Below are 15,211 nucleotides of genomic sequence, written 5' to 3' on the forward strand. Positions count from 1 at the left end.
AAATTTAGTGACAAAGGATGACAGACCAAGTTTCATCAAGTAACTAGTTATCTTCCTAATCAAAACTGTAATAAGGCTTCAATCCAATGTGGCCTTTAAAAGCAGTGGAGGATTACAAATGCCCCAGAGACAAACAGTGCTTCCCCTCAGTTTGGGCCCTTCCCACAACAGCACTGTAGGAAAAACTTGACACAGCGGTGGAATCAATAACAACTAATAGATGTTCAAAACCCATATTGAAGCATTTTTAACATCCATATCCCATGTAGCGTCTCTAGGGATAGGCAGTAATGATACTACATCTTTGCCTCAGTAAATACACTCAGATAAAGTAGGCAGCTGAAAGAAGGAAAAATTCTGACAAAGGTTTTAGACTTGTAAAATGGAGCACCACAATCAAAAACCTATGACAGAGATTGCCAATTCAGAGCTTATTAGGATGAAAATTATTAAGTGCCTGAAATCTGCTTAAACAAAAAAATACAGAAGTTAGAAAGACACCAAGCTTTCCAGTGACTAGTGTCAAAATGTTTATAGTGCCCTCTAAATGCAAGACTAGTATTAAAAAATAATTATTTCCAAGCTCATTGGTAATACACCTGTGTAAGCTTTTGAAAGAAATAAGGTCTTCTTTATCCACCTTTACTCAAATGCTCAAATGCAGTTTTATAATGCTGAAGAGCCAACCTAGAAAGTTCTGGCTATTAAGCTCAAGTACTAGGAAAACTTTGTTTCCTAGTGTTTTGTTACATTTTAGAAAACAAAACCAGAAGCTTCAACCAAAACTTGCTGGGAAGCCAAGTTTTGCCAAAGCATATATGTCAAATTACTGTCAGCAGTTACAAACATGTTAAAAACTGACTATTTTATGAAATCCTTAAAGAAGGTCATTGTGAATAGTTTGCCTGTGAAGGAAGTCAGCTGTTTTACTCACCTTCCAATTAGATTAGTGCATAGCTCTAATTCTGTGTCATACTTGGAGAATATCACATGGACCACCGTGACCCTGACCATATAAACTTATTAAACCACACCAAGGTCTGAGAGTCAAATTTCAATTTGCATTTTGAGTTTGGTCAGGTGCATGCTTTTGAAATATCTCTCCTGATTATCCCCATGTAATAAGAATTCATTTACAACACTCAAGTTTTAAAAATACCCTCCAACTGCTAAGAGTCATTCAACTTGGGGGACTTGAGGAAAACTAGACTCAAGTAAGAGAATCCAATGCAGACATTAGGCCTTCAGCAACCATTTCCTCATGGGAAATCTGCTTCTATTTACTGCCTTATGTGCTAACACTGCCAGAGCTGGAGAGATGACCTGTTGTTTTCCAACTAGGAAACAAAAGCAATGACAATACTGAAAAGCATTCACTTGCTTTAAATTAATCTTAAGAATTTTAGAAGTACTTCAATACATTAAGGTCAGTGAAGAACTTTAAATAGTTTATAATGTTTATATAAAGTCAACAAAATTTGCAGCTTTGTAAACCCACAAAGTTCTTACCTGAAAATTAATTTCACAGTATAAATAAATAAGGAAGTTCTATTTATCTTATTCTTTACTACTTTCTTCCAAGACATGAAAGAGGTTCTCTGGGAATGTGTCACTTTTAAACCAAATGCAGAAGTGCAATCAATTTATTCAAAGGTTTCATTTGGAACCTTTGCAAGAATACACATTAATGAAAAATACTGATGTTATTTGCACTTGGAAAATCACAGGGAACTTTTGCCTGAATGAATCAGAAATGATGCTCTTGTCACTAGAAGGCTGCTATCCTTCACATCATGAATGTTGTATTAAAATTAACAGAGAACATGGAAAGAGCCACTGCCACTTTACGTCATTGTAATTGAAGGCTGAATCAAGCAGTAGCTGATAGAATTTGAGATTCTTTAACAGGCTAGTTCTTTGTAAACACTTGAAAACAAATTTATCACCCAAACTGTGACAAGTAATCTTCTCTTCACCTATCGGTCACAGACAGGTGACAACAGAACCTAGTTTCAATATCCTGGGTATGTATACTGTACACTGTAATTGAAAGCATGAAAATACTGAGAAGATAGGCATTAATTTATGTAGTTTCCTACTGCTGCCAGAAAAGGGTCAAGAACTTGCTGAAAAGCTACTTCATAACAACAAACCCCTATAACTAACTGCAGCTTGAGTTTTAATATGTACTATTACACATTCAATTACTTTATCACCACAAGAGCAGACAATTTATAGTTATTTTGTTCCATGCATTTTTAATATGCCTCAGTAAAATCTGTCAAGAAATAGATGTATGTTTCAAGTCTGAGTCTTCTTTCCCTCACTTTTTATATCTTTAAGACTATAATGACGACTGGAAAAAATTGTGTGTGCAAATCAGGTATAACTCATCTATAATGGTAGGTTTCTGGAGGTTGAGGAAAGAAACCAGTTTTAGGAATATTGCATACAACTATATAAAGTGTCAAGACAATACAAAGCTGCATGTTAGCCATGCTCATTAGTTTGCACCTGTGACACATACAACACATTCCTTTAATTTAAGCTTTTACCCTACTGCAGAGTAAACTTGTTAACAATTCTTAGTAAAATGTTTGTGTTTTGACCATGTTCCATTATGCTCTCCAAAAAAATACTTCCTTGATTCACAAAGAAGTAAATAACTATTTGGTTTTGAAGAAGAATTTGACACATACTAAGTTGCCTTGTGTTTTGTAACACCATGGAATTTTGTCACAGTAAGATCCTCTAAAACAGCTGGTTCTAAGAGAAATCTACAGAAACACTACCAAACAAGCTATTCTAAAAGGCAAAAAAAAAAGACTCGGGAAGATGGGTCCCATTTTCAAATACAGTCTGCTAGAACAAATGCTAAACAAACGCTTGGACTCTCAAGCAGTAAGCAGGTAAGCTGAGCAGGTTTTTAACCTAGACACCTGCCTAAGGCACAGAGTATCAACATTTTATCTTTTTCAACTCCACAGGATACTTCTGGACTTTACACGAGCTTTGCTCATTTAAAATGTTAGCCTTAAATTCTTCTGCAATGCTTTAGAAACAGACACAGCCATAACAAAGCACCTAACACTTAACGCTCCCTCTGGTCAATAAGCGCTCATTCACAAGTGACCCATTCAAATAGGACAAATACTTCAAACCTTTGAGACATAACCAGAGACTGGAGTATTTGATGCAGAAGTATATTCAGTATATCAAGCATATTTCCTCTAAGCACCAGAGGTGCACCAGGAAAGCACAAATAACTTCTGCCTTAAGACATCAGCTCTGTCATCAAAAACAGGGAATTGTGAAGACTCAAGTCTAACTGCTGGTTCTGTGACAAGAAACACAACAGTGGGACAAGATTCTAGATGCCATTTTTAGAAGGCACCTCTCTACTTGGAACCCAGAACACCTTAAAACATAGAAGACATAAAAAATAAAAGACATGAAAACATAAAAGATAGCTCTGCAATGGAGTACTCATCCCCAAACCCAGCAGTGTTCCCTCTTATCTGGTTAAGGTCTCCAAGTTCATTCTGAGCCTCTTGTTGTCTGTGGCCCTACAGACAGCCTGATCTTATCTGCAAACCAGCTTCAGAGTTGCACCAACCCACTGCTTGGTCATCAGATTTGCTTTAGTGTACTGGAGAATTTGGTAAGAGCCAAGTTGAACCACTGTTGCCTCCGGAAGCGCTACAGAGACAGCCACCACTACATGGGACAGAACATAGCATCCACCTGCTTTAGTTCTATATCCTGTCTGCAAGACTGAACTTTTACAAGGGTTTGCAAAATTTCTTAATCAGATGCTCATTTTTGGTATGACAACAGGAAAAGATAATTTTTAAAATTAATTAAATGTAGTAATTTAAATAACTAATTTCCAACAGAATAAAACTTAAGCTGATTGTGATTTGTGTTTTCTCAGGTGTTTTTTGTTTGTTTTTAATGCTGTTTTTTTTGCAATTTATTGCTGTATTTCTCACTGCCTTCTGGTACCTTACCTAGATCACAGTGCTACCTTTCAGACCAGTTGGTAATGCTGCCATGAAAATAATTCTAACCTATCTTCCATCATATTATAATTTTCTATATTGAATCACATTCTTTAAATTCTCAGAATAGATGCTACTTATAGTGTCTCCAAGCTTAACAGGACTCCAGTCTATCATCATCTACTTTCTCTTTTCCATACAGCTGCCTTATTCACTAATTTTCCGAATTCTTATTAATAGAAACATACTGAAAACTTTAAAAGGTAATTTCTGTTGAGTTTTCTTTTTTTTCTGAAGCCAAGTGATAGAGATGCTGTCATCTCTATCTCAGTGGATCTTTCTACAATGCACAGGTCCATAGAAGCATTGATAATGCCTGCCAAGGACACAATACTGCCTGTAAAGCTCACTGTTAATCCTTTGTTTCAAAAAATTTTAAGTCACAATACTGATGTCACTGCTTAAATGTTTCACAACATTTATGACTTGATCTTTTTATGACTTTACTTGATTTTTTTTACGACTTTACGACTTGATCTTTTTGGTTTCGAAATCTACTTTTAAAGATTGCATTTTTCTGGATACTTCAGAAGAACAAAATTAATAAGCTGTTCCAGAAGCTTGAGTTGTGGTGTTTTAACAATTAAGTTTTGCATGCATACATACAAATTGGCAAGCCCTATTGCAGACGCTGAAAAATGACAGCAGGATATCCCTCTTAGTAGCGATTCCTACATACACACTTTCTGTGCAAGAACATTAATATAGTTACTAGCTTCATATATTGCTTTGGAGATACATTTCCTGTAAACAGGAAGAAAAGATGGAAGACACTCTGATCAAAAGTCTTCTCCTAAATTAATTTTCATAACATTTTCAACATCGAAGTATAAACTTTTATTTGTTGATTTTAGAGAACGTTCACAAGCTGAGCACCTGTGCGAAGTTTTAAAAGCTTGTATTTTATAAAATCACAAATCAATACAGGTACACTTCTTCTTGATGAGACAATTTTACATACAGCTACTCTAAAAGTACCATTGGGCAACTGGAGGAACAATATATCAAAAAAGTTTTTAATCACTCACTTAAAAATTCTATAATCTTGAACTGTTACATGAATGAATAACTTCTGTAATTTCATCGCATCCATACCATTTGATTTGTATGTACATAAACAGCTGCTACTGACAGCTGCCTGCTACTATCCTGCAGCAGAATATTTCACCTCAGCAGAAAAAATTATCTATTTCATATGCACACACTGCTTTTTAAAGAAGACCATAAAGTCTGCAAGGCACATACCTTTTCGTAGTAAACTATTCCGTATTCTTTATCATCACACTTGACACAACGGAATTCAATCATCAGGTACATAAAATTAGAACTTCGTTTTTCCCTCTGAGAAGAGAACCACCAGATGTGTATCACATATTAAAGAACATCGATCTTTAGCATTCACAGTACAGCAATTACTCTACTTCCTTTGTGCTGTAACTGATTAATTAGATTATCACTTGCTGAAGCAATTATTCAGTTAATCATTTCATAGCACTACTTGAGACCTTTTTCCTGACATTCTTCCTTAACTTACATTGCCAACTCACAATAAACATCCACATGTAACAAAATCATATTGTTTTAATCAGTAGTTTGCAATTATGATTCAAAAGCCTGCAAAGAAGCAATGAAGAATAACCAGTTGACTTTTGTTTTAAATGATTACATGTAATTATGCACATCAGTCAAAACCCAGAAGACATGAAAAATGACTGCTTTAGATGAAACAATGAAAGAGACAAATTAAGCCTAGACCAAAATTAGACTTGCAGCTTTTAGACTTTCAGAGGAAGATTTGCTTGTGTATGTGTTTTTTAAATGATTTATTAGTAAAAGTGTTTAGAATTTTAAGATTTTTGAAATCCAGACGGGTAACAAAGAAGTTATACATAAAACCACTATCGGGAACATTTAATAAAAAAAATCATGCCCTTTGATAGCAAGCAAATCAAGCTCATTTCATACGTTCGTACTGGATTCAACTTGCCAGCAGAAACAATGCAATTTTGCATTTAAGACACAGCTCTAGGAATCAGAGATGTTGAATTTTATGTAGTTTTATAAAAACCAGGAAGACGACAAAAATACCCATTTCCAACACAGGATAGGCTGAGTTCTCAAGAAGACTTGAGAGGTTATTAAAACACAAATATAAACATAAAATCCCAGACCTCTAATTAATTAGCTCTAATTAAAGTAAGATAAAAAAAATCTCAGAATACAAAGCAGAATACAAAGGAGTTCTGTTGTGCAAGATAAGTATAATCAGTTAGTAAGTCTGCAGTCGTTTTTCTCAGTGAGGCTTAACACCTCATACAGGTGTTAGGTTGTGGTTTGTGAGTTTGTTTAATTCACTCAAATCTTATGTTTTTCTTCAACACCCAAAAATCAAAACCAATAAAGTTAAACAGGTCTGAAGCCAAAGAAAGTCTATATGGCCAAAAAACTTCCCATCATGATCTAAATCCTAGAGGTTATTCAGTTATATCTAACAACATTTGCTCCAAGCTACACCAAATCACTTACCAAATCACTATACCAAGTCACTTAAAAGTTGATAAAAGAGCTTTCTATTCCCATAATTGCCCAAGTCAAGTCCAGATGGGAAGCTTAAAGAATTATTTTTCCTTTAATTGTATACATCAGTGACTGAAGAAAAATAGGACCAGTTAGTTTCCCACACATGTGAGAGTTCCACATTAGCAAGATTCAAAAAGAAAATTACAAATCTGATCGAGGATGACCTACCTCGTTTATCATTTCTATTTCTCTAAAGGTCAGCCTGTCCAGCCAGTCCACTTTCACCATGTGGCCTTGCCGATGAGACTTCGTGAGCTGCATACAAAATCACAATGATAACATTTAAATTGTTTCAAGTAAGAAAAAGAATATCAAACTCAATTTTACCGATACATTAACATAGGATATAAGGAGGAAAAAAACTGTAGAAAAAAGCCTGTAAATTATACATACAGCAGATCCTCATAAACAGTTAAGCTGTGCCTTAGCAATACTTCTAATATCTCAAAATATCATGGCAAAATATCAAAACCACTCAACAAGCACACGATCTTTGAATGCGTGAAACATTAAAACAGTAACCTATTTTTTAAGCAGTCACATAATAAAAACACTTGACTGAGTTACTGATTTTCATACAGCATAACTTACCAGGTCAAACACAAAAAGGAGGTATTTGAGAAATTATCCCAACTGAATAATTCTACCTTTATAAGCCTTACAAAAGCAAGGTCTCAGATTGCAACTTACACATTGAAAAAGATCAATGAAGACTTACAGCAAATCAGAGTTTGTTCTCCTTTTCTTTTTAGGCATCTGAAAGCAGCCTATCAGAAAGCCCAATAGTATCTGGACGGGAAAGGTCTCTGCTTAGTTGCTATTTCCCAAAGTACACAGAAGCTGCCACTCAGAAGGAAAGCAGCATGTCACCAATATTCCACCTCCCTGCTTTGCTCAGCACACCCTCACCTGCCACAGCCTTCTATTTAAAAGCCAAAGAATGCTGTTGGAAGGACTCTGGAAATTACCTAGTCTCAAAGCAGGGTTACTGCACATTGCACAGGACATTGTGCAGTCAGGTTTTAACTACACACGGACAGGGACTCCAAAACCTTTCCCAGCAATCTGCTATAACAGTGTTTAACCACACTTACATTTTAAAAAAGTTCTGTGTTTCAGTTTGCACGGACACCTTTACACACAGTAGCATTAATAGGCATCCAGCAACTGATGAGCCAAAGGAAAATCTGAAGCTGGCTGTATTCAAACAATGGCTATTTAGGAACGACACACCACAAGAACCTAGTCTGCTATGGAAACAGCTATACAGATGAAAGCTTACACAGACACTACTCAGAAACCCTATTTGCTTTGCTAGCCAGCAGCATCTATCGATAAAATGCCTTTACAAAGAAACACAAAATACCAGTGAAGAAAACAGTAATATCTTTCAGAAATTAGTATCTTGAAAAAACAGCTTTCAAAAGAGAAGATGGTGTCAGCTATGTTAGTAGCTATTCATTAGAACACTTATTTGGGATGTGAAAGAAACCCATCTTCCTGAAATGCTTTGGGCCCTCATTTCCCATCTTCAAAAGAACAGGCTAGAACAGACCCATGTATTTTGAGATTGCAATACCTAGTTATTTGTGTTTGAGTAGGGAGCAGAAAGGAATGATGGGGAAGAAAAGCGCTGATAGGGTGTGATCACGTTTGCAACAAATCTAACATGAAAATGAAGATCTACATTAATACCTTTCTCAGAGACCCATCACCGCCATCACATAACCATGCAACAAACTACAAAAACAGTCCAGATACTCAGTGTCTGTCTACAGAGCTTCCATGGGCTAGATGGGATTTAATCTGCTAGGATCAAGAAATGGGACACCATGGCTGGTAGAAAGCTTGAAGTAGATGCACTTAAGCAGAACAGGAATATACAACTACACTAACCCAAGAAAAAGGTAAGTTTGTCCTCTGTCAGGTATATAAAAGCCTCCTGGCATATTTTCCTGCTCCTCTTTCCAAACCAAAGCCTACAGTTGTTCTTTTCAAGAAACGTATGCTCACACCTGAGCTTCTACTGAATAAAGCAGGTTTGCACATCCCATGCTTTCTTTAGAATACTATACAATGTTAATAGGAACTCGCAACAAAAAATCACTATTAAGTTACCCAATTACATCACTTCTGTATCTCCCGAAGAAAAATATTTGCATCTCAGTGTTCTTGTAAAGCCACTGTTGAAACAAACAAACCTTCTTCATGATAGTGACCTACTACCTACAAGTCAGAAAACATTTATGAGTTCTCCATTATAAATTCGAGGTGAGCAAGACTAATTAAATAGACTGTAAATCAAAGTGTATTTCTGTGACAGAACTCTAGATGACAAATTGATGTATTTATGGCACTGGACCTTTCTTTCACCTGGAGCTGAACAAAGGCGAGGATGAAAACTAGGCAGCCAAGATTAAGATGCAAGTACATACACTAAATAAGAAGGGCTGAGACATCCGGCAAGCTTCAGGTAAGTTCACCTGAAGAATGAGAGATCAGCTAGTAAAGTTCAAGAGCTCACATTATGAATTCCAGAGGTAGCTTTGATGGCAAAAATAGAGTTTGCCAACAAGCTGTGAATAGAAATATTAATATGCACACATATGCATAATCTTAAATTAATGCAACTTTGGTTAATTTTTGCAGGTCTACCTTTTTTTTTTTTTTTTCCTAATGCAAAGGTACATCATAACATGCCTGAACAGTACACCAGACAGCCACTGAAGGAAACTTTAGTGTCCTCACAAGCTACTCTCAGGAGCTACTCCTCTTGAACTGGATAGAGTTCTGTTTCTGAGCATTTTCAAGGTGCATTGATATTTTAATTTTTCACAAAGAATAAGGATTTTAAGTCGCTACAACAGAATGCTACATATATCACAAGTTTCTTATGCTGTTCAATGTATTTATGTGTTAATTTAAGGAATCTTTGTAGCAAGGGACTTTATCCATTTGTGTAAACCCTATAAAATACCTAAATCAAAGTAAGGTAATTTTCATGTGAGAAAACACAAGAAGTTTATCGTTATTATAGTCTAATTTTGCTCCAATGATAGTTCAAACTTTCCATGTACATCTTAAAGGTTGCTATTCTACTACCTTTGCCAAGCGGCTCATTTGATCCTCAGAAACTGTGCTGCTGGTTCTCCCAGGAGTTCTGGTGGGCTCTGAGCCATCAGCTTCTACGTTGGGCCAGACTTTCAGATCATGCATTCCTTGACGAAACATACTGCAAAGAAAAATGTGGGATCACTTCAGCAAATTGAAAACACAACTGTCAGGAATCAAAGTACAGTGGCAGCTGCACAAAAATGAATAGGATTCCTCTGCCAAACCTACAAACATGTATTACCATGCATAAGTTAACTGAACTGTAGAAGTGCCTAGCACCTTATCCCCTCTGTGGCCTTCATTTTTATTGGCACATGAAGTTTGAAAGAAAATGAGTAAATCTGAGGTAACTTATTTGGCAAGTGGAAGAAAAATGGATAATTCCCAAAGTCAATGGGGTGGTACAAACCTGAACTGAAGAGAGAGCCTGACCTTCATAGTTTTATTATTTGTAATGAAGCAGAAAGAATTCCTCTTGACTTGCAAATTACAATATTGACTTTAGGTCCACCTAAAAAAATTAAACTATAAAATGTAAGTTTCATCTGAAGGTCAACTGATAAAAAGCAGCTTTCTCAGCTGAAAAAAAAAAAAAAAAAAAAACACAACACAACCCTCACCATACCATTTTCTCCATCTATGCCTGAAATTGAATTGATAATTGAAATTGTGCAGTGAGCAGAACTTTGCATGGAAATTCACCACACCTCTTCTATTCAAGACCCTGTTTCCCTTGCATATTTGTACCAATTCACCTATAAAAGGTGCCCCAACAAATTGGGTGCAATATTTTTTAAATAAGAGCTCATAAACTGACTAACATCTTCAGGGATATACCACTTTGAATCATCATAGATTAAAAATTATTAAGAAACACTGACTAGAAGGACCATCTCACCTTAAATTCACACATTGTTGAATACTACTGCAGGGGTTACCATTTACAATCCAATAAAAAAAATGAAATAGTTATTTCTGTCCATCCCCCACGCTCTGGAAATAAATGTAATTTATAAAATACTATCTTTTTCAGGAATTACACTTTAATATTTTAAAAAACTACCAGCAATCTTCAGGCCACAGTCCAATTGATCCAGTTTAATTTTCTGCCCTAAGACAATGCCAATTTTTTTGTCAAAGGAAAATCTTCAATGACAGAGATGCAACCTCCCTCTACAGAGATTTTCTACATTCACTACCACTAGGACAGTCTTCTTAGTGCCAACCATTTCCTATCACCAACCTAAACTTGCCCTTGCTCAGCTTAGCTTCATTACTCCTTACCCATGCACAAGACACCAAGGTTACTTCTCCCCCTTTTCCAACACTACCTACACAGTAGCAAAGTGTTCCCAGACTTTTCTTCAGCCCCACCTGTCCTTACTCCTCCTCCATTACACTTATTTCCTATATGTCCAGTGATATGGACTCCCTTGGGCTCCCAGCTGCCAGAAACTTGTCTGAAATTACATAGAACTGGACACATTCCCACAGAGGAGACAAATAAGAAGCAGAAGGATATAACCTTGTCCCTGATGTGCATACTTGTGAACTGTTTATATATTTAATATTGTTGCATATTTCACAACATCATGAATGAATCGTGTAAATTAAAGATACACTCTAAAACACATTTTTTTCCAGTTTTCTTTGTAGGTACTCTCTATTTTCTCTACTCCGGATTTGAATACAATTAATTACACAATGTATCCTTAATTGATATCAATTGCACACAGTATCCTTAAACTGTATCCTATATTTTTCAGTCCCCTTTGTACTTAGTCGAGATCCTTTTGGTGTCCTGCCACTTTCCAGTGTACTTGTAATCCTTTCCAGCTGCATATTATCTGCAAATGTACCAACCTTGCTCTCTACGAAATCATACAGATTATTAATTTTGAAAATTCCTTATTTCCTGCATTACATGTTGTTTCTTATAGATAATTAACAGCTGCATTAACAGACAAATCATAAGGCAATTAAACAAATCATGTCACGTAATCAGAACTGGAATTAATTCATTAAAAATATATACAAAGTGGTATTTTTAAAAAGCCTAAGCTTTGGCTTTTTACATGAGAAACTATTTTTTCAAAACCATAGCACATATGAAGCTACAGTGGAGGGAAGGAAGAAGGAATAGAGTAAATCTGATTTTATACACACACACATAGATATATATATAAAGCATATATATATTTTACCCATATTTCCCAAAGAGCGAGACTGTTGTTCCTCCCACAGGAACTGCTTTACCAGGTCCATATACATCCCAGATGGTTAGAGCCACCTGTGCATTGCGAGGTAAGTCTGGATACTTCACAGGAAGTTTCAGCCATTCATTCCAGCTGCAGAGAAACAGTTTTTATTAGTCATAAAACCTCAGAATTCAAGTTACCCTACAGTAGTTTACAGAATACAAATTCTCCTCAGACTATGAACTTCTAATGACAGACTGACAATTTACCCATGGGCTTTAGTTATTCAAACACTTAAGTGTTGTCTTGAGTCACTACGTTCATGTATGATTAAAAGGCCATCAACCAAAGGAAAAGTTCCTGAACTTTACAGCTAAGTGCCCAAGATCAGTCTATCCAGTAAACAGTGTAGAGTGTGCTAGTCCAGGCCTCAAGAAAGTTATTACATTAATGAACCATGCCCAAATACACAACTTAATTTTTTCTTACCCATTACACACAAAAAAAATTGCTTTTGTTGTCAGGGCAACAGCTAATAACTATACAGAGACTTGAAACATAAGTTACTTGAAAAAGACAAAAAAATATATATTTTTTTCTGACAAACAAAACCCGCACAATTACTTATAGAATATGATGTCCCAGTAACTAAGATATATGAAACAAAAGGCAGTCACTTACTTCCATCTAGTGCTAAAAGCTTTATAGGAAGTTCTAACTGGAAGAGCAAGAGGCTTCCCTTCTGCAAACACCTGACAAGTTACATACAAATCAGAGCAAGTTTCTTGGTACAGTCCTGAGAACTTCAGCATGGGGTCTTCCAAGAGAGCTTTGTAACTCTTCTGTTCTCTTTTTCCCTCTAGACTTCCTCTATAGAAAAAAGGAGGTAAGAGAAAGAGGAAAAAAAGAAATAAACCACAGTTTACTTTGTGCATGCTAAAAATTCTACTGTATTTCCATAAGGTATATTTAGACTACTCATTATGGCAGCTATATTTGTTTTGAATTACTAGCAAGCAGTGAAATCTAAATACCTGAGAGAAACTCTACATTTGTTCACCCTGAAGAAGAGAAGGCTCCAGGGAGACCTCATTGCAGCCTTCCAATACTTAAAAGGGGCTTATAGAAGAGATGGAGAGCAACTTTTTACTCATGCAGACAATGACAGGACAAGGGGAAATGGCTTTAGACTCAAAGAGAGGAGAGTTCGGTTAGATGTTAGGAGGAAATTCTTCACTCAGAGGGTGGTGAGGCCCTGGCATGGCTTGCCCAGAAAAGCTGTGGATGCTCCATCCCTAGAAGCTGGATGAGGCCCTGGGCAACAAGGTTTAGTGGGTGGCATCTCTACCCATAGCAGGAGGGTTAGAATTAAATGATTTTTAAGGTCCTTTCCAACCCAAGCCGTTCTATGATTAGAAGTGATGAAAAAAGTACAGAATTCATTGCAATTTAGGGGAAGAGGAATACTAACAAATGTAATAATTACTTGTTTTCCTTTTCAATTGAGGTAACTTCTAATACACCTTGTAGATTCTTAGACTGTACCCTCAAGCAGGGCAACAATGAGATGATATATACTACTATCATCCAAAATGAAAATTACATCAGTAAGTATCAGCATAAACTTGCTCCAAGTACAACTTAGAAAAAAGAGCAAACCTTATTTTAAAGCCATATGAAATTTGAAATGTATGACTGACTTTGGATGCCATTCACTTCTAACCCATTCACTAACAAATCAAAGGTCAGCTAAGCAAACTATTCACACCAAATGATTACAATTTTGGTGTTGGTGTGGAAATGAGTAAGATGTATCTTCCAGGAAACAATAATCTTTCAGTACCATAAAATAGTCAGAGTAGATAAACAAGTTTCTTGCAAGAAGCAAGCACAGTACATTCCAGGAAGACACACACTCTGATGCACAAACAAAATCAGAGTTTTTGATAGGCAGTACCAATTAGCAAAGAGGACACGTACATCTCACTTTAGTTCCTATTTTTTATTCAGATGAAACTATTTAGGCCTTAATTAAGCTTCCTCAAGTCAGTTTTTCACAAAAGAGAAGTATAGCTCAATGTAACTACATTAGGGATACATTTCAGAATCACCCACGTTTACTCTACAAGAATTTAAGCGTCCCTGTGATGCAGGAAAAGAAACTGTAATAAAATATGAACCAGAAAATACATCAGTACGTGCAAACACTAGGTTCAACAGGAGTGCTTGCATATAACCAGCTAAGCACGTACTTACAAGCTGTATCTCTGCCTATAATAGAGAACCTAACAGAAACGTGCTTTCAAAGAAGCATGCAAACAAGTAAGCGAAAGAAGTGTCTTCAGATTATCTCCTGCCTTTATCACTGAGGAGCTGCAACACCGGCTGGTGACAGGTTATCAGAGGCATGAGGACTCAGCTCAATCAACCTGTGCCTTACAGCACTGCCCTGCCCCACACAACTTGAGGCCGCGAGCGCTTCTAACGCGGCCGGGGCAAAACCAAGCTGCTGGGCTGCAGGGGAGCTCATAGCCCCCAGAAGGGAGGGCACAGCAGCACCGACCCGGCCCTGGAGCCCCCCAAAAAGCACCGCTGCGGGATGCCCGGGGTTCCCAGCTGCGCTCCCCAGCCGCCAGCACGGCCGGGCCCCTCCTCAGCCACCCCCGGAGCTGGCGGAGGCTGAAGTCCGTGCCCCTCTCACTCACATCTTCAGCTGCACGTTGATGTCAAGGTCACAGCTATACACATAATAAAGCTTCTCAGCCTCGCCCATGGCGGCTGCTGCTGCTGCTGATGATGATGATGCTGCCGCCGCCGCCCGCCTGCCGCCTCAGCGGCGCCCTAGCCCTGCAGCGTAACGGCCGGCAGGGCCGAGCGGCACCGACATCTTAGTTAAGGGCGGAAGGAGCAAGGATACCCCTTCCCCTCACAACTGCCCTTCTCTAAGATGGCCGCCAGCCTGCCCCTGCAGAGGGGGCGGACCTAAGATGGCTGCGCCCACAGCGCGCTCACCAACATGGCTGCCCCCAGGTGTACGGCGCGCAAGATGGCGGCTCCTTCACTTACGTTACCCCCGGGTGGAGGCGAGATGGCCGCCTGTGCGGAGAGCACAGGGCCAGGGCACGCTACAGCTGAGACTGAGGGCGTCAAGGAGGTGACTCCTGCCCCATTTTCTAGCAGGAGTCCCCAGCAACATCTGCATTTTCCCCCTTCTCTCTCCCTCTGGTTGTTATTCTCCATGCTGCAGCACAGCTGAGG

At 37.8% G+C, this 15,211-nt stretch overlaps 1 protein-coding gene across 2 annotated transcripts in view; it reads right to left on the minus strand.

The window, feature by feature from the left end:
* Positions 1–14,864, minus strand: part of PIK3C3 (phosphatidylinositol 3-kinase catalytic subunit type 3) — a 71,694-nt gene extending 56,830 nt beyond the window's left edge. For both annotated transcript variants that reach the window (XM_032205785.1, XM_032205784.1), the window contains exons 1-6: positions 14,659–14,864; positions 12,635–12,823; positions 11,960–12,103; positions 9,744–9,873; positions 6,810–6,896; positions 5,307–5,402 (exon numbers count right to left, since the gene is read on the minus strand). In XM_032205785.1, the coding sequence (XP_032061676.1) occupies positions 5,307–5,402; positions 6,810–6,896; positions 9,744–9,873; positions 11,960–12,103; positions 12,635–12,823; positions 14,659–14,726 (714 nt within the window). In that variant the 5' untranslated portion in view covers positions 14,727–14,864. The remainder of the gene's footprint in view (positions 1–5,306; positions 5,403–6,809; positions 6,897–9,743; positions 9,874–11,959; positions 12,104–12,634; positions 12,824–14,658) is intronic.
* Between the last annotated feature and the right edge of the window lie 347 nt (positions 14,865–15,211).

This window comes from Aythya fuligula, chromosome Z (genome assembly GCF_009819795.1).
Source record: "Aythya fuligula isolate bAytFul2 chromosome Z, bAytFul2.pri, whole genome shotgun sequence".
Classification (NCBI taxonomy): domain Eukaryota; kingdom Metazoa; phylum Chordata; class Aves; order Anseriformes; family Anatidae; genus Aythya; species Aythya fuligula.